Raw genomic sequence first — 26,557 nt, forward strand, 5'->3', positions numbered from 1 at the left:
AAAGGCAAAATCATGTTGAAAACTCCCCCCGCACAAGGCTTTTTACATTGTTTGCTTTAACACGTGTTTAAAGGTAAAGCATTCAATATTAGGGGTTATAAACATCAAGCCAGGATAAAGCCCTTTAGAAAGTGGCTTATGATGAGCTCTGTTACCAGAACTGTCTGTTACACTGTACAGGCCCTATTCTGCAAGCCCCGTACTCCCAAAACTAGCTCCATTTGAGGCAATGGAGTTACTTGTATGAGCAAAAACTGCCCTTAGTCACTTCAGTACAGTAGAGTGCTGCTCACATAGCCGTGGCGGCTCTGACCCTTTGAACAGCTGAATATTTTCAACTGCCAGGGAAGATTGTGATTGAGACCAGTGGTCCCTGTAACCTGGGCACTTGGGCAGCCGCTCAGGAGAACTTCAGGTGCTGCCCAGCTGATTAGCAGAGCACCCACAACTAGGTGGTGCACATTCACCCATTACTCAGTGCACCTAAAGTTTGTTCCACACATGGAGGGAAAAAATTAGTGGGGCACTGATTGAGACTCCCAGGCACTCTCCACTGCTCAGGATTGAGTACAGGCAGTCCCCGGGTTACGCGGATCCGACTTATGTCGGATCCATACTTACGAACTGGGCTTTTCTCGCCCCGGAGGAATTGGACGGCGGGACCACCCAGACGCGCCACGGTCCTGCCGCCCGGGTCCTCCGCGGCGAGAAAAGCTGCTCTGCGTCTCCCTGGTCTGCCGGGGGGGGGGGGCACCCCCACCCTCCAGCAGACCAGGCTTTTCTCGCTGATGCCTGTGGTAGAGCAGCTGGGGCACTGCCGGGTTGGTCAGTTTCAGCAGCGGCTGAATCAGGATGCCTGGGACAGAGCAGCTGGGGTGCTGCTGGGTTGGTCCTGTAGCGCCGAGGAGCGGCACTACTGGACCAACCCAGCAGCACCCCAGCTGCTCTGCCCCAGGCGTCCCCAAGTCAGCCACTGCTGAAACTGACCAGCGGCTGACTACAGGAAGCCCGAGGCAGAGTTGCTCTGCCCCGGGCTTCCTGGAATCAGCCGCTGATCAGTTTCAGCAGCAGCTGACTTGGGGACACCTGGGGTAGAGCAGCTGGGGTGCTGCCGGGTTGGTCCCCGCAGCGCTGAGGTGCGATGCCGCGGGAACCTACCCAGCACCGCCCCAGCTGCTCTGTCCCAGGCGTCCAGATTCAGCCATTGTTGAAACTGATCAGCGGCTGATTCCAGGAAGCCCGGGGCAGAGAAACTCTGCCTCGGGCTTCCTGTAGACAGCCACTGGTCAGTTTCAGCAGCGACTGAATCTGGACGCCAGTTCTGACTTACGTACAAATTCAACTTAAGAACAAACCTACAGTCCCTATCTTGTACGTAACCCGGGGACTGCCTGTACTCTGTTCGCTCGAGCAAGTCTTGTACAAGTAACATGTAAGCCATTGATTTCAGGAGTTCTGCTTACACCTCAAGCCTTTTCATTTCAATTACATGTCACATTTTCGCTTCTTACCATTTGAACTCTCAGAACTACTGGCCTATGCCAAAGCAGCTACAGCTTTCCTTTAACGAGTTATTTTAAGGATGGGCCCTTGCAAGATGCAGGGCCCTCTGGCCCCAATCTAGAACAAGCACTTACACCTCTCCTTGAAGTGAACCTCGGTGGGACTGTATGTGCTTGAAAATATGCACCTGCTGACGTGCTTTGTTGGATCAGGACTATCATGCTTAGCACTTACAGAATCAAAACCTTCATGTGCATGATTATTCTGGACATTCGAAAGAGGAATTGCAAATATCTTCCTTCATTAAAATCTGGAAGCAGCTTAAAGTGGTAAGTTATCCAAGCTGGATGGATCCATTTACTAAAGAAAACATTGAAGGCAAGGCTATCTATGAAAGCAGAAAAGTGGAATTAACTATTTTACCAGTAATTTTACATATTGTATAATTTAATAGGAGTTGAAAATAGCCTAATGCAATGTTTCTTCATTTTGAAATTCAGGAGTGATATTTAACCTTTTTTTTCCTCCCCCTCCCCTTTCATGCCAGTTATTTTCCTGTCAGAGAATAAAAAGAGTTTTCTTCATTTTGATGTAATCTTCTGTAATTTGGTTCCCTCTGTTCAAAATCCATGAGCCAAATGAGGAAACTGTGAATATAAAGATACTACTGTAACATCATCTTACTCAAAAAATTAAAAGCTATATAAGACACTGAAATCATAGGGTATCCTGCTTTTCTTTAGCATCCAGATTCAGGAAAGCTTTTTTATTCCAGATGGCACTTAGCTAACTTTAGGCATGTGCTGATCATAGAATCCTAGATTTGGAAGAGACCTCAGGAAGTCAAGTCCAACCCCCTGCTAAAAGCAGGACCAATCCCAACTAAATCATTGCAAGGATTTAAAACGCTAGTGATGGAGATTCCACCACCTCCCTTGGGAACCCAGCCCAGTGCTTCACCACGCTCCTAGGGAAATAGTTTTTCCTAATATCCCAGCTAGACCTCCCCCGCTGTGACTAATGTTTAAGTGCTGTCATAAATGGGAACCCATTTAATCATATGCTTAAGAGCTTTTATTATTTAATGCCAGATGCATGTAGGACCTGGCCCTATTCATAGAACTCTGTGAGGGTTCTACACATAGGCAAAGGTTAGGATTTTCAAAGCAACCTGGGCTATTTGGACACCCAGTTTCCTTGGGGGCTTTGAAATTCTATCCAAAGTTGGAATATATTTATAATGTCCAGTCTCAGATTCAACTTAGACCAGGCCATCCAAGAATTATCAAGAAATATTTTTAGTATTATTTTAGCAGCTGGAAACCCAGACCTTGCCATAGGGTAGCATGGGCATATATATACACACACACGCAGAGAGAATGAACTTTACATTGAAACTTACCTCCCAGTAAGCTTGATCATCAAAATACTTTGATGCAGGAAGTGTCTTCCATAGTTTGAAAGTTAAGAAGAAACCTGTGTTTAATAGTGATATATGTGGGTGAGAGGAGATGTTTGTAAATGGCATATTTATTCTTCACATATCACAATATAATGCAGAGCTAAATATGAAATCAGAACTATAGCCATGCTCCCCTCCCCCACTAATCTTTCCTGTGTCAAAGTCTTTAATTTCCGCAGAAGTGAATTTCAGATAAAAATAACACCACTGGTCTTACTTTTAAAAGCATGTGAAGCCCTTTATGTTCCAGATTTCCTAATCCTGTATAAATTATTGTAAAATGTTCCCCAGAATATTTTTCCTTCTTTAGCTCATGGAAATGAGACAATGTTCCCCACAAGCAAAATACTTTATTCTAAATCCATGATGCAACAGAGCATCCTAGCCATCAGATTCTTTAAGCTTGACATAATTTGGGGAGAAAACCCATGTTTCCAGAAAAGCCAACTATTATTTTCTCTGTAGGATTACATGGATTCCTTCTTCAACCTTCAGTCATGCTCACACAGTGAAAGCAATAGATTGAAAGCAAAGCTCCTAAAAATATCTTAGGCCCCAATCTTGCAAGCTATTTAGTCTGGGTCAAACCTACACATGCCCCTTTGAATTTCAGGAGACCTGCAGAAATGATGCCTTCATTGTTAATAATTAACACCACAAGTTACAAGAAAAAAGGTAACTGTCTTTTCTGTACTAAAGCCAAGTGAACAACCTGCTAGATTCTCAGGATAAACTACATGATGATGAGCTTTTCATATGAAAAGTTACCCAGGCACTTTAAACAGGCAGGCTTAGCTCCACTGTTAAACTTGAGAGTTCAGCTGCGAACACCCTGCTTGTTAAATGACTGGATCAACACCTAATGTTTGTTTATTTTTGCTGTTTATTTTTTCCAGGTCTTGCAGTCAATTGAAGTAGACACTTAAAAGTCTGCTTGATTAGCTCAACCTCTTAATTACATTTGCGCAAGTTCAGGGAGTTATAATTAATTATAGGCTGAAACATTCATTGTAGAAACCGGTATTTCACAGAGGTTCTAATATGCCGTTTCACTGAACTGAAGCAGGTGTAAATAGCTGTAGAAAATATTGCAATTGCCATAATCCCACAAGAGAGAGAGATGTTCCAAGATCTACAACCAGAAGACCAGATCCTCAAGAGCAGTAAAATCTACTATTGCATTCAGGAAAGCTATGCTGATTTATAGCAGCCGAGGATCTTTCCCAGCAAGTGGAAAACAGTGTCAATATTTTTTTGATCACTAAAGCAATATTCCGCATATAAAGATTTCTAACTTATCCTCTCTCTTATCTGAAACCTGGAGGGTGCTAGTGAAGCATCAATTAAAAATAACCTCGGCAAGCAGAGGAATGATGCTATAGTTTGGGGCACACTGAACATCACCCTTTCTCCAACGCTGCAACTGAAAGAAGCCTCATCACTCAGTATTTCTTCTGGCTTTTCCTACAGTAGCAAGTCATTTGCCTACATGTATATTTTGAGTGTGTCAGTCACCCCTGTATCTAGGTACCAAGAGCTGCAATAAGCCAGTGAACACTGATGTGACAGCTGATGTAACAAATGCATACACCTGCTCTTCCAAAGATCAAAGCCAAAGGTAATGCAGAGAGCTTTCCCATACTGACCTGTAATGAATCCTGCTCCCAAACCTATTGCAGTGGTCAGCATGAAAGAGCCAACTTCAATCAAGACTGGATAACCCAGGCTGAAAGTGAAAAACCAAACTTTCACACTGAGCAAAGGACTGTAGTAAAAAATATTCCTAGAATATTTGCTGCTTACAGATTCCAGGGTACACATTAAGGCTGTGCATGTGTCTGCTTGAATATATATATCATTGCAACTTCTCACTAACTGAAGAATCATGTCATTCAAAGTTTATTTTTAATCATCACATTATTGTTAGCGTCACTTGAAAGGGTTAACACATTCCACTGGTTCAAAGACTGCTGCAGAATTCTACGGCCAGATTTTGCCCTTAGATTGCAAAGCCCAGCAACACTGGCAGGTGAGCATATACGTTAAAGGGCAGAATTCAACCCATGTACAGTCCCGATTCTGCAATCTGATCTGCCCACACAGTGCCCTAATTAAATCAGTGACACCATGGAGGAATAAAGGTTGGAATGGGTCAATTATAGATGAGATCTAAAAGAAATACTGGGACATTCAATCCTTCCTCACTCCCCCTGTGAGTGCAGGATGGTCCCCCAAGCTCATGCTCCAGGACTTTGTCCTGTCTAGTTTTAACCCTTAAGTTTGCATCTTCTCATTTGTATTGCCTCTCTTTTTAAAAGTTGCCCTTTATTGCCAATTTTAATAGGTCAGATTCCCTGACATGTGAAGTGTCAATCAAAAGCCACCATTGGGAAAGGATTCACATCACCTCAGGCCTCTTTGTGGCAGGGGGCTGCTGCCAACCCACCTAATCCCCCCAGTGCAGGCTACAATCAAGGGGGATAGATTGGGGCTGGTTGAAAAGCTTTATGTCTGCCGGGCAACCAACACTTGCCAGCCTGGTGATCTACCCAGGCTGGGAAGGAGCCAGAGAGATGGAAGTCCTCTAGCTGCTTACTGACCCAGCCTATGGCAGGGGAGAAATCTATAAAGACTATACAAAGTTGGGCATGTAGAGCTGATCATTTTCCCAACTGGACGAACAGGGCACCTTTGCCATAAATGGTGTGCGGTCCATCCGGTCAGGAAAGCTGGCAAGCCTCGGTGGGAAGATGCTCACCGGATGAAGGAAACGGGTGTTGCATGCAACCGCCTTCTCCCTGGACTTAACTGGCAGAACAACCAGGGCTGGAGGACGAGGGGCTGGCTGTGCACCCCGTTCCTGAGACACTCCTCAATGCCTCCTTGTCTTCCTCTTCAATTCAAAGCTGCTCACGTTCAGTCTCCCTTCCACTGAATCTCTGCTCTCGTTTCCTCCATCTCACATAGCTGCGCTCCCTCTCTCCCCCAGTGCCGGCGACCTCGCCCATTTAGCAAGTCAACGCTAAACGTTACTTTTGAGATCCTGATCCAAAGCCCACTGGTGTCAATGAGAGACTCCGCTGATTTGAATGGCTTTGGATCTAGTCCTACGTTGCTATGAAGGGGATTAATCTACAGTGGCCATGTAGAGCTATCTGTGTGCTGCATGTGCGCTCTATGACAACGCGTAGCCATTAGGTGAACATGTTACATACTAAAAGGACCAACCTACCTTGATAAACTGGCCCATTTGATTATGATGAAGAGGATGACGTTGGCTATTGCTCCAAGCAATCCAGGCAACCCAAAGGTGTAATGGATGCCACAGGTGTCATGAATCTTGAGCACTGGGTTCAAATATATCTGGGGGGAGGGAAATGTTTAATAACTACAGAGATTAACATATTTACTGAGCAGGAAAGTTTCAGCTACACATCCCAAAACAGAATGCGCCTGCTCAGTCCCATGTGCTAGGACCAGGCTGCACTGCAGCCTGCTTCCCAGGTGATTAGTCAGCCCCGCCCAGTCAGAGGCTCAGGGCTCCCAGCCCGGGGCTGGCTAATCACCGGTGAAACTGTGCTGCCATGCAGCTTAGAGGGAACCCTGCCCAGGAGTCCTGGCTATAAACTCTAGACGTGCTATTTCTTAGGGTATGTCTGCACAGTAGCACGTAGCTCAAACTAAGCTACACAACGTGAGCTGTGCAAGTTGCATAGCTTCTCTCATAACAGGCTATTTTGAAATTTGGCGCCGCCTAACCAGTGCTAATTTAGAAGTAGAGTGCTATGCCGACGAGTCCCGTAATTTTTGTGCTGGGAGGTTTACAGGATGTCGGAATAACAAGCCCGGTATTTCCAATATATTTCGAAATATCAGGCTTGCTGTTAAGACACCCAGAATGCTATTTCAGGATAATGGACATTCTCCCAAAATAGCGCCACCACGTAGACACACCCTTTGGGCCCGTCTACACTGCAGGGCAAACCTCGAATTAAGCGACGCAACTTGAGCTACGCCAATTGCGTAGCTGAAGTCGAAATAGCTTAATTCAGCTTTTGGTGCTGTCTCCACAGCAGGAAGTGGAAGGAAGAACACTCTTCCCTCGCCTTCCCTTCCTCTTCGTGAAATGAAGGTTACAGGAGTCAGAGTAAGAAGTCCTCCAGCTCACCAGTATTTCGAAATAACGGCTTGCAGTGCAGACACGTTCTCTGTTATTCTGAAATAACGCTGCTGTGTAGACATAGCCTTAGTGTGTAAACCCTCCCACGACAGCATGTGCTGGGATTTCAGGTTTTGGACTTTACCTCTAAGCAGCGAGATCCCAGTACCGCGATGTTGCTGGCAAGCAGACCCAAAATCATGGCAATCCAAGGATATGGAATAAAGGGAGCAGAGAAACCAAGAGCAACCCCTCCTGCTAGTGTTGCCTGGTGGATATGGATCTGTGGGTTAACATCACAGAAGTCAATTCACACACACGATATTTCACTCTTTGGCTTAAATTCCCTCCAGTGCAGCACAATACCCCTGCGCCCCGTGGTGTTAAGTGCTATTTTGTGGGATCCAATTGGAGTATAACTGGCCCGTTGCAACAGGGCAAATCTCACCCTTGCAGCACTGAGGCTAGTGAGCATCTTCAGCGCTCTGTGCCTGGGGACTGGAGATCGTCGTCGGGCTGAGAGGCTAGCGGTGTGGGAGCTCATTGGCCGTTTTACTTTCAATGCTTTGCTAGAGAGGAATGACAAGTGACGTCTCCCAGCAAAGCAGCCTTTGTTTTCCTCTTACCATCTGGATTTTTCCGTCCCTGCTGCTCAGGGCTGACAGTGCAAAAGCAGCCACGGCGCTAACCCCCATGGCGTAGTAAGTGTTCGAGATGGCGTTTCTCTTTTCCGTCACATCCACGATCAGCACAGAGTTGAAGCTGGGCCAGAACATCCACAGAAAGAGGGTGCCTTGCAGACAAAGAGAAGCAGTCGCTGGTCATCAGAAGGCTCCCAAACGCAGTGGGCCCGCCCCACGTTGTTTCCGCTGACAGGTTCTAAATCACATAAAGGGCACCCACTGCACCAGCTGGTGGGACTCCATTCTCCTGACTGCCCCTAGCGCTCACTGCCCAGCAGAACCAGGCAATGAAGGGGCACCCGGAAGGGAGACTTAGTGGGAAAAGCACCAAGAGCCTCCTGGGCAGGGCCAAAGGCCCTCAGGGCAGGAGATGCTCAGTATCTTTCATGGTCAGGTCTCAAAGCATCAGCCTTGCAATCCCCGCGCTCCCTGGAAACAGATTCAATTCTCAACGGGACGGACTCTGCCTTCCCTCCTCAAGAAGTATGTGCAGCATGCAATTTACTGCGCGGGGTCCTTTCGGAGACCTTGAAACCCAACACCCTGCCTGCCTGGCTGCTGCAGTACCTCGTAACCACAAGGACCGTGAAGTCAGTGGAGGCATCCAGCACCTCTGAGCATGAGGTCTCCAAGGGCACAGGAGGGCCCTTCCTGAAACGTCTTTGGCCACAATCTCCCAAGTCTCTCACTGCTGTACAGCATGCTGGTCACCCGGCTCAGGGGCACTGACCACGATAAAGCACATGGCTGTATTCAAACCATCCTTCATGGAGGAGTATCAGAACACCAGCACAGCTGGCACTAGCTGGCTCCCTCCCTGACAACTTAGCAGAGAAGCTGAGGGCTGCGTGAACCAAAGCCTGAATCCCCCTTAGTGCGGACTCCGTGCCCGCGGCTACACGCAGCATGGAATAGGTAATTCGAATTAGGCTAATTCGAACTACCGTTACACCTAATGGAACAAGGAGTAACGGTAGTTTGAATTAGAAAGCCTAATTCGAACTACTTACTCCGTGCCACGTGTAGCCGCGGGCATGGAGTCCGCACTAACAGGGAATTAAAAATGGCGGCGCCCGGCAAGATGCAAATGAAGCCCGGGATATTTAAATCCCGGGCTTCATTTGCAACTTCAAACGCCTACATTAGCCACCCTAGTTCAAACTAGGGTGGTAGTGTAGACATACCCCTTGAGACTTATTTTGAGAATATCCACCACTGTAATAATTGGATCTAGGGTATGTCCACACTGCAGTCCTCTTTCAAGAGAGGGATGCAAATGCAGCCGAGCAAAATTGCAAATGAAGCACGGATGTGAATTTCCCACGCTTCATTTGCATAATCGCATCTGGCCGCTATTTCGAAATACCCTCTTTCGAGATAAAAAACACTGTGTAGGCGCGGTTATTTAGAGAAAAAACCCTTCTTTCGAAATAACCCTTACTCCTTATCAAATGAGGTTTAAGGGTTATTTCAAAAGAAGGGTTTTTTCTCTAAATAACCGCCTCTACGCAGCGTTTTTTATCTCGAAATAGGGTATTTCGAAATAGCGGCCAGACGCGATTATGCAAATGAAGTGCAGCAAATTCAAATCCGCGCTTCATTTGCAATTTCGCTTGGCTGCATTTGCATCCCTCTCTCGAAAGAGAACTGCAGTGTAGACATAGCCTAGCAGAGCAATTAGCATTCCTGTTAGACAGCTAGGCCCCTGTGCGGTAACAAGTCCATGGCTGCATAGACTGTAAGGCGAGACATGGGGTCTTTCTGCACTAATAACTACTCCTGCTGAAATTCTGTGCTAGTGCACAGTGCAGAATGAGCGCAGGATTAACGTTCCCTGCAGAATTTTATTTTTTTCTCTGTGGAATTTGTGATTCCCCCCTCCCCCACGGCTGGCACAGGCAGCTGGGGCTCCCGCTTTCTGGCTGGGTGGATGGCCACAGGATTCTGTTGCACTGTGATTATATTGTGCTGTTTTGACAAAATATGTAGGTTTTTCAGACTTTTAAAATATTCATGCAGAATGTTTAATTTCTCCCAGACGTAAATAACACAGGCCCCAATCAGCAGCGAATGGGCCAGCCACCGAAGGAAAAGGACATTTCTCACACCCGCGCATATCTGAGTCCATCCAATAGAGGGCAGAGGGTGCACTCACAGGGGCTCACATACTGCACATTTTAGGAGCCAGCTTTGTTCCCAGGAGTTTTATGCCACGCTGGACTATTTAGGGACACAGGCTGTATTAAAGACAAGATATGGTTTATCTTCCCTCCTCCTACCTCTATGGCAGAGGGGACTCCGACACAGACTCATTAATGTTCTACTGTGTGCTTGAATTATACACAATACATTCCACATGCTAGTCACCTCATAGCAAATTTCAAGTGCTCTCGTTAAAATCGGTAACGAAAACACACGTGTCCAGAGTGCAATGTGTCTCCAGAAAAACCCGGCTGGTTAATCGCTGCTCCCAGCAACATCACATCTGCATGAGCAGGAGTGGGGGGCTCATGGGTAGAGGCTCTTTCAAGTTCCTAGATGCTTTTGCTGCTCACTTTCGACCCTCCAGCCTGAGGAATGATCCCCTGACACACAGACTGGATTTCAGCCCAGTGACCTTGATATGCTCTAAAAAACCAACAGGGTCCCCAGCAAAACGATATTGTCTGGTCAGATCGTGTTCCAAGCAGCTCCTTTTCCATAAGCGCAGAGTCATTTCCATCAGGCATAGCCCCTGCGAACTGACGTAAGCTGCACTTACCTCTGAGTTCATCCCTCCTGAGTCCTCATGGTCTATTCTACTCTTTACATTACAGTCAGGACGCAGCTCTTCCATTTTCTTTAGCAGGGCTGTCAGTTGCAGGATGACTTTTTGCCCTTCATCTTGACCCCTGGCATCCTTCCCTTGCAACCAACATGGCAGATGATGGTTGCAGCTTGTTACCATCTGTGCTTTGAGCACACCCCTAAAAATACACTCGACATGCTGTCAATCACCCCCTGGTAACAAACAGTCGGAGTCAAGTGGATGTGTTATGTTATCTCACATCCCAGAGACAACAGGTGCTGGGGCATTTATAATTTGTGGCAGCCTGCATGCCAAGACTGGCAGTCTCTGAAGTCAGCAGAGACTAGGCAACAGTATCAGCCTTATGTCTAAGAAATAACTTGCTCAAGGTTGCTATTGGATATTCTGTGTCCCAAAGGTTCCAAGTTCTCCCATCCCTCCTCTTTATCCCTTCTCCTTCTCTCATTTCCTCCCTCTTCTCCCACTTTACTTATTGTTGCCTGGAGGGCAGAAAAGTAATGTAAATGTTCAGAGGGATCTTATGCCCTCAAGGTCGCCTCCTCCATTCTCCTGAGGTTGCCCTAGGTGGCAGTACTCCTACAATTTACCCGTGGAACTCACAACTGCATGAGATTGGTTAATATTTCTACAGTGCTTTGAATATATAAAGTGAAGTGCTGCATTGTTACAGATGCAAATCCTGTGTGTGTGAAATTCAGCCATGTGCAGCACATGACCTACAGCTCTACGCTGAAATGAAACAAGTGGTGTACAGGTCTTGTGCAGGGTTGAATTTCATCCAGATAGGAATAAGAATCACAGCTGCAGCTACACTTCCACGGGTTATGATTAAACGGTTGAGCAGGCTTCATGCTTCAGGGTATAAATTAGCCACCGGCTAGGGCTCAGGAAGAAACAGACACCCTTTTCCAGCGTGGTGCAGCATTGCACAAGAGGAGGTTTTACATCCTTCTCAGAAGGATCTAGCATTGGTCACTGTCACAGTCAAGACTCGGAAACCCCATTGGTGTTTCCCACTATGGCAATGCCTGGCCAATGGCAGGAGTGGGGACTGGAAGGAAGGATCCAGATTGCGAATCTCTTATTCCCACTGGTCAAGTAGCTATTCCCATAACTGCAAATAGGCCATTCATAGGAGTTGCAAGTGTCCATGAGGCTCTGAGTTTCTGGGAGGGGCAGGGGCCAGTGAATTCTGGATAATCTTTATCCCGCCCTCCGGACACATTGTGAAATTGCTATCTTGGTCGCTCATCTGTGAGTGTCTGCACTACCTCGGCACCGCTTTCAGGAATTATTCATGAAGACATAATTACTTTCGATAGCAAGCACTTGGGGGTAGCGAGCTGGCACTAAAATTATAATGAAGAATTAACAGTGTCTTGATGAGTTAGATTAAAACACCAATTGCTTTGAATCACACCGCAGAGCAAGAGCTCTGGGGACTCCGCAAGATGAGCATTTAATTTTGCCTTTTTACCAGTGGGTGAAGGCTGTCAGGCTACACCAGACATGTGCCAGTGAGCCCTGGGGAGGTTCCAGCCAACGTCCAGAATCCGCCCTCCCGCTGACAGCAGATCTCAGCATCCCATACAGGCGCAAAGAGCAAGCGGAGTGAGCCCAATAACCAAGGCCAGAGTGGGGATCAGAGGGGCAGATGGAAAGGACCCAATAGAGCATCCGCTCCCTATGGGCAGAACACAGCTCCCAGTAAAGGATGCGGGCACTCCCATGCTCCAGGGAGAGGTGAGATAAGTATTCACTGGATTCTAGCCACAGAAATCAAGGCCTCTGTCTCGATGTTGTTTCTTTAAAATACGAAATTCATTCGGGGACGGCACGAGGTGACAAACTGACAGACCTGGAAACCTGCATTTTCTGTGGTGCCAAAGCAGGGCAATGCCACAGAACTGTGTCCCGGAGATGAAAATAAGAGGGAAAGACATCACGCCCGGAGCGTTTCGCACGTGTCGCCTGTCGTTTCCCCGGCCCTTTAGCCACTTGTTCTTTTTCGATTATTGTGTCTTTGTAAGTGTTTCCACAGCACCCAGCAGGGCGTGGCCTCACTCCAGCTTGGGCCTGCAGGCCCTGCTGCAGTACAAATATTAATAATGAAACTGCCCCTGCCAATAGGCAAATCCACAGATATCCGCTCTACAGCCACGAGTCTCTGCATCCTGCAGGGGGCGCTGACAGGCTTCATGAGCCCCTGGTCCAGAAGGGCGGCGGCTCTGTGCTCCAGGGAAGGGAGGGGCTTTGGACAGAAGGGGCGGAGCTAGGGAAGCCACCCAGGTCATGCCGTGTGGGCTCGGGCAGCGATTTAGAGGGCCTGGAGTTGCAGTGGTGGCTGGGAGCCCCGGGGCCTTTGGAATCGCCAGGCCCCCGGGCACCTGCCCCCTTTTCACACACCCCGTCGGGCCTGCGTCCGGGCTGCAGTCGCAGCGCGCGGCTCGTTTGTGCAGAGGTGGATACTAATCTTGTATTCATGCGGCCTCTACCGACGTGTGGAAACAGCGAGGGAGACACCCGTCGTGGTGCGGGAACCATTTCGCCACCCTGGCCATCCTGCGGAGTCTGCCGAGAAGGGGCCCCCCGGTGGCACGGCAGTGGTGGTTTCCAGGACGGGGCCTCAGCCTAGGAACAGGGCTGAGACTCCCCATGTCGGTAGCATCTGATGGTAACACCCTTTGGTCCTGGGGGCTGTATTCAGCCCTTCCATTGCACAAAGGTTCCAAGCCCCATTCCCACTCCCCAAGGTCTGTCATCCCACTGCCCACCCTAGGCTCAGAAGTTCAGAAAATGCCTTACCCAACATTGAAAACAGCTCAGACAGCGGATTCGCCTTCTCCTTGTCCACCCCTTTGCTCAGGGAAGAATGGTACAGCCACCAGGAGGCTGCCAAGCCGAAGTAGGTTCCAAAGATGTGGACGTGCATTAAGCTTGTGTGCTCCTCGACCTGCAGGCAACAGAGAGATTCCAGGCCTGGGCATCAAGCTGCCGCTGGACCCCCGGCCTCATGGCTCAGTGACTGATAAAAAGGGGTACGTCTACACTACAGCGCTAATTCGAACTAACGCATCCAGACTAAAAAACTAGTTCGAATTAGCGTTTTGCTAATTCGAACTAGCATGTCCACACAGAGTGGACCCTGAAGCGGGGTTAAGGATGGCCGGAAGCAGTGCCGGCAGGGCATCAGAGGAGGACTTAGAGCGTGGAGCTGCTGTCTCAGGCAAGCCAAGGGCTGTGCTTAAAGGGACCCGACCCCCACCCCAGACAGACAGTTCTCAGGGGTGCCCCACTTGCAAAGCAGTCCTGGCTTGGAGTGCCTGGAGTACCCACACTGGGCACATCACAGCACTCGGCCATCAGCCCGGCTGCACTTGCCGCAGGCTCCCATCTGGGGAGAGGAGGCAATTGGGGGGCTGCAGGACAGCTTCCACCCCCAGAAGCCCACAGAGCCAGCCCAGTCTTCCCCATCGGGGGCTCGTATCCCATTCCTCCCTCACCTCCTTCCACGTACCCCTCCCTAGCCCCCCTTCCTGATGTACAAAATAAAGGACAATTGTGTTCAAAAATAGAATCTGTCTTTATTGAACAAAACTGGGGGAGACTGGGAAAAGGAGGTGGGAGAGGGGAAGAGAGAGGCTGGGAGAGGGGAGGGCAACTACAATGATGAGGGGTTTGGAACAGGTCCCATATGAAGAGAGGCTAAAGAGACTGGGACTTTTCAGCTTAGAAAAGAGGAGATGGAGGGGGCATATGATAGAGGTCTGTAAAAGCACGAGTGGGGTGGAGAGGGTGCATACAGAAAAGTTCTTCATTTGTTCCCATAATAGAAGGACTAGAGGACACCAAAGGAAAGGAATGGGTAGCAGGCTTCAAACTAACAACAGAAAGTTGTTCTTCACAAAGCAAAGAGTCAACCTGTGGAACTCCTTGCTGCAGGAGGCTGTGAAGGATAGAACTAGAACAGAGTTTAAAGAGAAGTGAGATCAATTCATGGAGGTTGGATCCATGGAGTGGTATTAGCCAGGGGGTAGGAGTGGTGTCCCTGCCCAAGGTTTGTGGAAGGCTGGAGAGGGATGGCACGAGACAAATGGCTTGGTCACTGTCGTCGGTCCATCCCCTCCAGGGTCCCTAGGGTTGGCCGCTGTCGGCAGACAGGCTACTGGGCTAGATGGACCTTTGGTCTGACCCAGTACGGCCTTTCTAAGCTCAGGGCTCAGGGTCAGGGGTCTCAGTGGACCACCTTGATTTTCATGCAAACCTGTTCCTGGGTGGCCAGGCTGGCAGCTATCCTGCCCTAGACGGCTGCTTTCCTGTGCCTAGTGCGGAGGTCGTGGACGAGGTCCACGATGTCTGCACTGGACCAGGCGGGTGCCCGTCTCTTGCGGTCCTGAGCAAGCTCCCGGGAGCCGCCAGCCTGGTCCCGGGAAGAGGGGGAGGGCTGGGGGGCATCGGGTGGCTGGCTCGAGCTGTGCCAGGTGCAGGGTCTGCTGGCTGGGTGCTGGCAGGCTTGCACCTGGCACGGGCACTGTAGCCAGCCCGTGCCCCTTTAAGGGGTCCGGAGCCGGGAGGGGGGCAATAGAGTTTCCCTACACAGCCCTTAACTGGAACTAGTAAGTTCGAACTAGGCTTAGTCCTCGTAAAATGAGGTTTACCTAGTTCGAACTAAGCGCTCCGCTAGTTCGAATTAAGTTCGAACTAGCGGAGCGCTAGTGTAGCGCCTGTGAAAGTTAATTTGAACTTACGTCCGTTAGTTCGAATTAACTTTGTAGTGTAGACATACCCAGGGTGTCATAAGGAGGAGGGAGAAAACTTGTTCATCTTGGTCTCTGAGGACAAGACAAGAAGCAATGGGCATAAACAAGGGAGGTTTAGGTTGGACATTAGGAAAAACTTCCTACCTGTCAGGGTGGTGAGACACTGGAATAAATTGCCCAGGGAGGTTGTGGAATCTCCATCTCTGGAGAGATTTAAGAGCAGGTTAGAGAAATGTCTCTCAGGGATGGTCTAGACAGTATTTGGTCCTGCCGGGAGGGCGGGGGGCTGGACTCGATGACTCTCGAGGTCCCTTCCAGTCCTAGTGTTCTATGATTCTATGATACGGTGCCCTCCCTAGGCACCAACTCCACTCTCACATGGTGTTCAGGAGCGCATCAGTGGACACAGCTTTGTGCGGCTCCAACACAGCTGGCCCTGCTGCAAGGAGCCTGCAGGCTAGTTCAGACAAATCAAAACCACTGGTCCTAGTTCTAGTGCAGGACGAGGTGCTGATGCCCGCCGGCTACAGCAATGCTACCCCGAGGGAGCGGTTGGAAGGGATATAGGCTTGGTGGATGCTGGGGCAGAGAAGGCTGCTCCTAGCTTGGGGGGCAGCACGAGGGAGGGAGCAAAGGGGCCGATTCATTCATATGACAACTACTCTAGGGGGTCCCCGCTATAAGTCGCCCTGGTATTCATCCGTTCCACACTCAAGTCAGTGATGTTTATAGGAACTGACGTGTCGTAAGTCCTTCCATTCCCCTCTATGAGTCGTGCAAAACACTCCCCCCAATTTACTTAAATGGACGTCAGCCGCGGGGAAAAGATGCCCTGCTTGAAGTTGTTTTGCTACAAGTCCCAGTTTTTTGGAACGTATCTTGAACTTACAGCGAGTACCCCCCTGTACTTGCTGGTGAAGGGAAGCCATAGGGAGGGCGAGGCAGGAACCTACGGAGGAAGTGAGAGGGGGCACAGGTGTGTAGGAGCAGAGCCCTGAGGGTGAGGATAAAGATCTGTGACTGAATGCAAAAGGAAAGACGCCCCTCCAGAGGCTGGGAAGGGGGGATCAGAGCAGCTGGAAAGAAGCAGCACCCGTGGGCAAGGTGGGAGGAGAACGGGTGAGGTACAGCAGGCCAGAGAGGAGATGCTGTAAACAGAGAGAGGCAGAAGGAGCATCCCCAGCCGCAGAACCCTCCCCCAGGCCAAAGGCCCATCCACTTCCGAGGCAGCGGCATGTGTGCATCCACCGCAGGATCGGGCCTGGGTGGGCCAGCTCAGGAGAGTGTCAGTCTCGGGCCAGCAAAGGGGAATGTTTCTGAAGGAAAATATGTATTTGTTTAACTTCCACCCCCATAAGCCTTCCCCCACACACGTGGAAATGAGGTTTTCCTACTGTGACGAAGTGGGGATTGCATTCGCTCTCGTCCCTTTGTTCTGTTGCATGCGATTTCTGCTGAGCTGTAGTAACCGCGTGTGTGTGCCTCAGTTTCCCTGGAGACCTGCACCACTACCTAGGTGGGGATGGGAATTTTGGAGTGTCTCCCTCACGTACACAAAGGCTGAGCCTGGGAGGGGGTGTGACCGGGGGTGCGCTATGCAAATTGCGTTGCTTATTTCAAGGTAATTTTCAAATAGCTTATTTCCAAATTTGGAGCTGTCTACACAGCGCCAAGCTTCGAAATAACCCGCTGTTCCGAAACGTCCCTTAGCCCTCGTGCAATGCGGTTACAGGGACATCGGAATAGCAAGCCCCTTGTATTTCAATAACCGGGCTTGCTCTTAAGGTGCGGAACGGCTATTTGGGTAGCGGCGGTATCCCAAAATAACTCCGCAGTATAGACATAGCCCAGGTGACATCTTTTGCCCAGGAAGCTGGACAGGGGCCAGGAGTGGGGCTGGCTTCTGAGTGAGTGGGCTGTCTTGCTGGCTTGGGGTGCAGGGCCCGGGGACTCCCCGCACCTCTGGCACCTACCTTCAGGAATTGTACATTGATCCACCTGCTTGCACTGAAAGCTGCTACCTCCACCATCGCCATCCAGATCAACTGAATTGGGTTAGCCTTGCCCAGGAGCGCTCCAGCTGAGATTAATACGGCAGTGACACTGATAGTGGCCTTTGCTACGCTTAGAAAAAAAGAAGGAAAAAGTTCATTGAGACTAATGGAAGCAGAAAAGAGTCCTTCGCAGGCAGCACAGTTCCAGGCCTTCTCCTCACACCTGAGACGCACTGCTCCATTTTACAGCGGGCTAAGCCTAGACCCAGAGGTTTAAGGGCCACCTTTTCAAAAGTGGCCTCCGATTTGGGGCGCCAGCATGAGATACTTTGGGACCAGTTTTCAAAAGCGCACACAACTCTGACTGACGTCAGCGGAACTGCAGGCGTGCAGCCCTACCGAACCCCACCGCACGGTGCAGCAAACTGAGCACCCCACCCCCGAGATGCCCTAAATCAGAAATCACCTTTGGAGATGTGGCCTTGGTGGCTCGCTGTCCACACTGCGCCGTGGCTCGACATAAGATACGCATTTCAAGCTACGCAAATTGCGTATCTTAATTCAGTCTTATTTTGCAATTGCTTATTTCGTCACTTCAAATGACCCACTAGTCCGAAACATCCCTGACTCCTAATGGAACGAGGTTACAGGGATGTCGGAATAGCGCGCCTGTTGTATTTCAAAATAACGGGCTGCTGTGAAGAGGCAGGATAGCTATTTCGGGATACTCTGATATCCCAAAATAGCCCTGCAGTGTAGATGTAGCCAGAGGGGGTTCATACCAGAGCCAGGCCTGGAGCTCTGGGCTTCTTGGCTCCCGATGCTGTGCCCCGACAAGTAGGTTACACCAGTCTCCTGCACAAGGGATCCACGGTCCTACCGTCCGCACCGCACGGTGCCCTTCTCTTTCGCCCTTCTCACAAGGCTGTCCACAAGCTTGTCCCCCGTGTGATGTTTGCCAAGGAAGCAGGGGCACAGAATGACTTGGAGACACTGTAATTTATAGACCCCTTCTAGGCTGCGCTTGACCTTCACGATATTCTGGAATTTCAATTAGTTGCTTCTCCTGACTCTTCCCATGAGAAAGAACATGCTGGAAATCCTACTCACTGTCCCTGCCAAGGTAAAGATTTGGTCTTGCTGCTGCTAAGCTGATCTGAGAGGGTATGGTTCTGTAGCTGCAGACGGGTTTCTTGTGCATGCAGCATACACAGCTGGGGCAGGAGAGGATTTTTATTTAGATTCTCTGGCTTGAGAGCTGTGGAGACCAGCCTCAGTCTATCGTCAGTTGCTTTCACATTGCGGGGCCAATGATTCTTAACCCTGACCCGGCGAGATCACCTGGAGGAGTAAAGGGACTTCAGTCTCTTCTCGGGGCCCTTGTCTCTTTGCTGGGTCTGCCATGGAAGTTGTGGTTTGTGAGGATGATTTTTGTAAATGTAAACTCCTCTAACGCTACCCCTAAGGCCACCTTCCTGCCTCACAGGGGTGTTGGGAGGGTAACGGCTCAGAGGCGCTCACATACAATGGTAAGGGGGCTGCAGAAGGAAAGTGACTAGATGGAGAGATGGCAAAATGCAGTTAAAACTACAGAGCTAATAATGACATAAAAAGTCCTGCCGTGTGACTGTGTTGCTGAGTAAATAGAACCAAAACCCAGGAAAAATTGCCCTTAGCCATAGAACTCGGATATGCTCCCTTAAGAACAAAGGATCCATTCCGGGAGGTAGAAGTTACCTGGGCAGGCTGATTTTCACTTTTCCTGATGGGGAACTAAACAGAAATCCTTCCATGAGCAAAGCCCACTGAATTCCAAGGGTGGCAATTAGCAGGTTGAATCCAGTGCTGCTAAATCCGTATCGTTTCAAGAAGGCCAGGAGGAAGCCAAATCCCAAAATCACCATGACGCTGACATCTTGAAATGCTGTGAGGCAGAGGGACCGAGAATCAGTCAAGTTATCAGTGCAGAGCAGACACAGCGCAACGTCACAGCAGACATCAACACACCTGCTGACAACCCTCAGCCATCCTGGCCGACAGGCAGGGTGGGGCGAGACCAGGCTGGACTGAAGCCTGGAGCAGAGACTACAATGCTAGCACAGGGTGGGGGGATATAAACTAATAACAGTGCATTTTCAGAACACTGTCAAGGGGCAAAGCCTTCTGTATTAATCCATACGGCCTCCACTAGGCATGGAAAATCCCGTTTATTTGCTTAACCAGTTAAACATTAAAATTAAAGGGGACATGGGTGGGAGGGTAGCTCCAGCCCTCCTGGACTGGAGCACCCCCTCTCCCACATCTGCTGAGGCTGGGCTGGAGTGCCCTCCCGTTTCCCCCACCATAGCCTGGGGCCAGCACAGTCTCTGCATGCACAGTGCCTGGGTCTGCCACGGACCGGGTCTGCTCCAGATGCCCCTGTGCCCCCACTGGTAAGTGGTAAGTGGGTGCCGGGTGACCTTTCACATCCCGAGCCTTCACCTGTGAGGGCGATCGTCTTCTCTTCCTTTTCCGGATGAGGACCTGAGGCCCTCGAAGGTTTAGTGTCCTGCCCTAGGTCAGAAGAGCTGGGAATGGGAGCTGGGTCTAGACCAGTGGTGCGCAACCGTTTTTCAACCACAACCCCCATATTTTATTGTACTCGTGTTGTGATCCCCAAGGTAATTTGAGCAGCGCGGCGCTTAGCTCTGGGCAGCCGGGGGCTGGACCCGGCCGTCGGCAGCCCCACAGTGCAGCGCTTAGATCCAGGCGGCCGGGGCTTATGCCCACCGCTCTGGCAACCCCCCAGAAAGACACCCGCGACCTCCTTGGGGGTCGCAACCCCTGGGTTGCGCACCATGGTCTGGACGATGAGTTACTAGACTGGATTGGAGAGGTCTGGGTTTGTCACTACTCCTGGATTCTCTCAATGACCTACTGTGTGACCTGTCTTAGGCTTGCACATCCCCACTCTGAGCCTCTGTTAGTGCTTCCCCTCTCGTGGTCCCACTCTCGTGTATTTAGCGTGCCAGCTGCGGGTTACAAGCCTGGGAAGATGTTCATAAGCACAATGAGAGACAGAGGCAGGAATACGTTTACGAGAGCTCTGGTAATTGCTTTAAAATTGTCCCCTGCAGTCAGTCTGCACAAAGGACCCTGTTCTGTCTTCCGCAACCCCCGACCCAACCAGCAGGAGGGGCGCAGAAGTAACTGAGCCAGTTTGGGCCAAGATCTGTAAAGAGTCTCGTCTTGCTTCCTTTGCAAGCACTGACGCCCTCCTTTTCCAAGTGGCCCCCGCCCCATTTCACCCTCCCCGGAGGAGTGCTGCGGCCAAGATAATGCTCAACGAAGCAGAACTGGCCTCGACCACAGCTCTGCCTGCTAAGCAACATGTCTTCAGAACAGAGTTCCCTTATCAAGGCGCACGCAGAGTCTCTGCTCCCTGCTGATTTGAAACCCCACTTAGCGCACGCACCCAGCCCCAGCCCCACCCCCAGGTCTTGCCTGAAACATCTTACGCCTGTTCAAAGTGGCCACTGGCAGTGTGCAGACGTGCTGTGCCCAGGGCTTGGGATATGCCAGTCAGAGTGCCTCTCCGAAAGAGCCCAACCCCCGGATGATTCTGCAGGGACTTACGCGAGTAGTTTCATCAAAGCCCGGGGAACGACGGCTGCTGCATCCGCCACATTCCTGTGGGCACTTGACAGCGTGGCCCCTACGCCGACGACCCTTCCCTGTGATTTTAGATGGGACGCAGAACGGGAGAAGCAAACAGCAGGAGAGGAAATAGAACTAGCGAGAGCTGCAGCCTTGCTGGCCCCAGCGTAGGAGAGAGTCAGTGGGGGTGAGGCAAGATCTTATTGGCCCAACTTCTGGGGATGAAAGAGAGGAGCGTTCGCATTGTCACCTCTGCTGGCAGTCCGATCCCCCCGCACGTGCCCTCCTGGGCAGCCAACACAAAACGTGGTCCCTTAACAAATCATCACTGTTCATGACTCGCTGGGGGAGAAGGGAATGGGCAGGGCTGTGAGGGAGCAGAAGGGAGTGGTTTGGGGAAGTGCCTGGCCCACGGGGAGGAGGGATGAGAAGAGAAGGGTCACAGGCTGGACCCGCGGAAGAGTAGAAGGGGTCATCCTGTGTATAAATCTGTGTCCTAGGCCTGGTAGCCCCAGAGTATGTGCTGATGGGTCTATTCTGATGTCCATGTGCAGGGCTCTACCCTTCAAAGCAAGGATTAAAGCCAGTTATATGGCTGCACATTTGTGGCTTTTGAGTAATTCACATACAGATTATTAATTGAATCCAGTGCAGTGCACGAGAGTGGAAAAGTCACATTCCTTCTCCGTACTCTGGGTCATCCCATCTGTGTAACGGGAGGGAGGCCCCTACTAAGACGTATCGACCTTCCTTACAAGGATGTCATGAGGATGAATTGGTAAATATTTGTACAGCCCTGTAGACAGGTTACACCGTATCTATGTTTTATTACCATTGCTAGTATAGCTGTGTATTTGAGAGAGTCTGTCTGTCTGTCCAAGAACTCCGCCAAAACGGTAAGAGCTAGGGCCCCCAAATTCGCTAGACAGCTTCTTCTCATCACAGTTTAAAGCCAGGCCAGGGTGTGGTTGTGCCAGGCCACTGGGATGTGCTGGGAATGGGATTGCTTCTCGTCCAAGCACACAGAAAAGAGAGAGAATCCCAGCCCCACGCCCCTCAGGCACCTTTTAGGGGGGGAGGGGATCACTCAAGTTCACTCCCCCCGAATGCTACAGGGACACTGCCGGCTGCCCCAAGCAGCTGTGGCAAAGGAGTGCAGGGGTTGTTGCCTCTCCTCGGGGCAGCCTGCACACTGACCCAGCCCCCACCCCAACCCAGAGCAATGATTGAAAAGAAGCCCCGACTTTTCATTTTATTTTCTAAAAAGAAAAATGAATTGAGTGAAGGCCCCAAACAACACCGGGTAAATGTTCTAGTATCTTCCATAAATGTAGAAAACACATTTCTCAGCTATAGGATTGCATACAGCACTGAAAATGCAATGCTTGCACGCAGAAACAACATTTGGGACCATCAGATAATCTCCAGGGGTATGTCTACACTACAAAGTTAATTCGAACTAACGGACGTTATTTTGAATTAACTTTGATAGGCGCTACACTAGCGCTCCGCTAGTTCAAACTTAATTCGAACTAGCAGAGCGCTTAGTTCAAACTAGGTAATCCTCATTCCACGAGGACTAAGCCTAGTTCGAACTTACTAGTTCCAATTAAGGGCTGTGTAGCCCCTTAATTCGAACTAGTGGGAAGCTAGCCCTCCCCAGCTTTCCCTGGTGGCCACTCTGGCCAACACCAGGGACACTCTATTGCCCCCCTCCCAGCCCCGGAGCCCTTTAAGGGGCACGGGCTGGCTACAGTGCCCGTGCCAAGTGCAAGCCTGCCAGCACCCAGCCAGCAGACCCTGCACCTGGTACGTCTCGAGCCACCCACCAGATGCCCCCCAGTCCTCCCCCTCTTCCCGGGACCAGGCTGGCAGCTCCCGGGAGCTTGCCCGGGACCGCAAGAGACGGGCACCCGCCTGGTCTAGTGCGGACATTGTGGACCTCGTCCACGACCTCCGCACTAGGCACAGGAAAGTGGTCGTCTAGGGCAGGATAGCTGCCAGCCTGGCCGCCCAGGAGCAGGTGTGCATGAAAATCAAGGTGGTCCACTGAGACCCCCGACCCTGAGCCCTGAGCTTAGAATGGCCGACCTGGGTCAGACCAAAGGTCCATCTAGCCCAGTAGCCTGTCTGCCGACAGCAGCCAACCCTAGGGACCCTGGAGGGGATGGACCGACGACAATGACCAAGCCATTTGTCTTGTGCCATCCCTCTCCAGCCTTCCACAAACTTTGGGCAGGGACACCACTCCTACCCCCTGGCTAATACCACCCATGGACCCAAGCTCCATCACTTTATCTCACTTCTCTTTAAACTCTGTTCTAGTTCTAGCCTTCACAGCATCCTGCAGCAAGGAGTTCCACAGGTTGACTCTTTGCTTTGTGAAGAACAACTTTCTGTTACTAGTTTGAAGCCTGCTACTCATTCCTTTCCTTTTGTGTCCTCTAGTCCTTCTATTATGGGAACTAATGAAGAACTTTTCTTGATGCACCCTCTCCACCCCACTCATGCTTTTATAGACCTCTATCCTATCCCCCCTCCATCTCCTCTTTTCTAAACTGAAAAGTCCCAGTCTCTTTAGCCTCTCTTCATATGGGACCTGTTCCAAACCTCTGATCATTGTAGTTACCCTCCCCTCTCCCACCCTCTCTCTTCCCCTCTCCCACCTCCTTTTCCCAGTCTCCCCGAGTTTTGTTCAATAAAGAGAGATTCTATTTTTGACCACACGTTTTCTTTATTTTGTACATCAGGAAGGGGGGCTAGGGAAGGGTAAGTGGAAGGAGGTGAGGGAGGAATGGGGTACGAGCCCCCGATGGGGAGGACTGGGCTGGCTCTGTGGGCTTCTGGGGGTGGAAGCTGTCCTGCAGCCCCCCAATTGCCCCCTCTCCCCAGATGGCAGCCTGCGGCAAGTGCAGCCGGGCTGATGGCCGAGTGCTGTGATGTGCCCAGTGTGGGCACTCAGGGCACTCCAAGCCAGGACTGCTTTGTAAGCAGGGCACCCCTGAGAACTGTCTGTCCAGGGTGGGGGTCGGGACCCTTTAAGCACAGCCCTCGGCTAGCCTGAGGCAGCAGCTCCACACTCTAAGTCCTCATCTGATGTCCTGCCGGCACTGCTTCCGGCCATCCTTAACCCCGGTTCAGGGTCCACTTAATGTGGACGCGCTAGTTCGAATTAGCAAAACGCTAATTCGAACTAGTTTTTTAGTCTGGATCCGTTAGTTCGAATTAGCACTGTAGTGTAGACATACCCCAGCATATTATGAAATAGGGAGGAGGGTTACTTTTGCCAGCTATGATACCCGTTTGATAAGGCCTAATGCAGAGCCCATTATTTAACAGTTTCTCCTAGGAAGGGCACAAGCCAAAGCCCAATTCAGAACAGCCCAAGATCCTTAGGGAAGGTTGGATTCAGGTGCTGCAAGTCATCCCAAATGTTATCTGTTCCTACGAGCGGTCACAGTATTTCAGTCCTTATGCTGGGTTCTTTGTTGCCTTTCACCCTCTGCATTTATTTGCACAGGATTTCCTCCAGCCTGACTTTTATGACTACTCTTTTGTATTATCAGAGCCAAGATCACCAATGTTGGCCCAGGACCCATTGCGCTAGGCACCGTACTAACACCGATCAAGAAGTTCTTTCCCCCCAAAGAACTTACAATCCACACATTAGACAAGAGACAGGTGGCTACAGACTGATGACGGAGCACAAGAACACAATTCAGTAGCATTTTCCACTCGCTTTGGCCTGCTGTAAATGACTGCAGACGGTGCAAGGCAACAAGGTACTTAAAGGGAAGTACCAACATTGTATTTGCACTCTCAGCTGTCAAACGTACAGCACTGTTGAAAACAAGCTCCAACCCAACAAATAAAAGTGCACACGGCACGCTGCCTTTAACAACAGGCTTGCAAACTTACCGGGATAGATTGTGAGGTCTTCTGATTGACTTTGACATTCATATGAAAAGCAAAAGTAAAATATGAGGATAAAGGCAGTTTCCAAAATGAAGATGAGCCCAGGCAGGCCACTTCGGAGACTGGGCGAATATTCAGAACCCATTGTACTTTAGCTCTAATGTGGAAAACATCCATACACACTAATCGTCTACTTCCATAAAAATGTTCCAGCAAGCTCAAACCAAAAGAAGGTGGGGAGTGAGCAGTTCAGCACGATAAGAAAGCCCAAGAGGCGTTAGCAAGAAATAGCTCCTTATCTCCAGCAGGTCAGAAGACCCGCTCACAACGACGAACAAGTAATCGTGTGACGTGTAAGAGCCGGCATATTAAAATGGTAAAATACTGGTGTGTCAGAGACCTCTTCACCAGCTACACCATCCGTGGATGAGCCTTATTTGTTAGCTGGGTCATAATGAAAGACCAACATGAACCGAAACGTGGGAGTTTTGCCATTGATTTCAATGGAACCAAGATGTCACCATGAATCTGAAATGCTCCCCATACTGAGAGAGGAAATATCCTGATCGAGGGGCTTGGTTTGTGAGTCTGTTAGGGTGGCTTTGTGCCAATATTGCAGCAAACAGCCTCCCTAAAAGCCGGTGGATCTAACCAGTTTCTAATGAAACCATACAAAATTAATCTGGGGTGGTGTAGAGCGACCATAGTGCCTCTTATGTTCCCCCTCCAGGCCTCCCGTGTACAGAGTGTGGCTGTGGAAATGGGGACATGGCAGGAGCATCCCTAAGGTGCAGTGATCCCCAACTGCTAGGACAGTTATCCCCAGTCATATTTTCATACCACAATTGCTTTTCCATAGTGGGACCATCTCAGAGCCCTGCATTCCCGCCTACCTGGGAGCCGCTTCCCTTTAGCAACCTCTCAAGGAAAAGGTGGAGAGCACCAGGGTTCACAGACAGCACTTCATGCAAGCTAAGGCATTCCAGAATCAACATACTCTTGCTGCTCTACTTCTGCTCGCTAGAGTCTGGCTGAGATAAGCAGAATGATGAAGATTGCCAAAGTCCAGATGTGGAGATCTGTTCAGCCTCTGCACCCGCAACACCACTCCGGATGGATACCTTGACCAGCTGGCTGAAAGACAGGCTGTTTCACCACCAGCTGCCTAACCCTCAAATAAACACTTGTGCTTTGCATGTTCAAACACTTGTGCTTTGTGATTGGATTCCATCCTGGGACTTGCCCACTGCCTCCCCCACACCAACAAGCCACTGTTAGTATTGGAAAGAGGAACACTTTAGAAATGAGGGTCATTAAACATTTCTGTAAGCTCTTGGTTGACTTTAAATACCTCCTTGTCACAAAGGAGCATTGTACCTTGCTTGATTAAAGACTGTTTGGGTGTGATGGAGGGATAAGTTAACGAGTCTGTAATCAGAACACCCTTTTCACATCTCTCAGTGGCCAGCACTCTGTTATGCACAGCTAGTCTAAGGGCCAGTCCTGGGGGAAATCTGCAATTTTGCTATGGCTCCAAATGCAACAACTGGATTTCCCCCAGGACTAAAGAGCTAATATTATAATGCACCGTGAAATAATGATGCCCAAAGATGTGAGTCCACTGACTGTAGTCCAT

The 26,557-nt window shown here is 50.1% G+C and overlaps 1 protein-coding gene across 2 annotated transcripts; it reads right to left on the reverse strand.

Moving 5' to 3' along the window:
* Positions 1-1,276: 1,276 nt before the first annotated feature.
* RHCE (Rh blood group CcEe antigens) lies at positions 1,277-25,180 on the reverse strand. Of its 2 annotated transcripts, none has more exons than XM_006130464.5 (10): positions 20,986-22,203; positions 19,108-19,294; positions 17,350-17,500; positions 13,422-13,569; positions 7,751-7,917; positions 7,270-7,407; positions 6,198-6,328; positions 4,612-4,691; positions 2,906-2,979; positions 1,277-2,150 (listed from the first exon to the last, which is right to left on the reverse strand). In XM_006130464.5, the coding sequence occupies exons 2-10, from the start codon at positions 19,272-19,274 to the stop codon at positions 2,124-2,126; spliced, it is 1,083 nt and encodes a 360-aa protein (XP_006130526.2). In that variant the 5' UTR covers positions 19,275-19,294; positions 20,986-22,203; the 3' UTR covers positions 1,277-2,123. The 2 variants fall into 2 exon arrangements, with proteins under 2 accessions (XP_006130526.2, XP_006130525.2); XM_006130463.5 differs by lacking the exon at positions 20,986-22,203 and adding an exon at positions 24,925-25,180 and having other exon boundaries at positions 1,278-2,150.
* Between the last annotated feature and the right edge of the window lie 1,377 nt (positions 25,181-26,557).

Source organism: Pelodiscus sinensis, chromosome 26 (genome assembly GCF_052426305.1).
Source record: "Pelodiscus sinensis isolate ZL-2025 chromosome 26, ASM5242630v1, whole genome shotgun sequence".
NCBI lineage: Eukaryota > Metazoa > Chordata > Testudines > Trionychidae > Pelodiscus > Pelodiscus sinensis.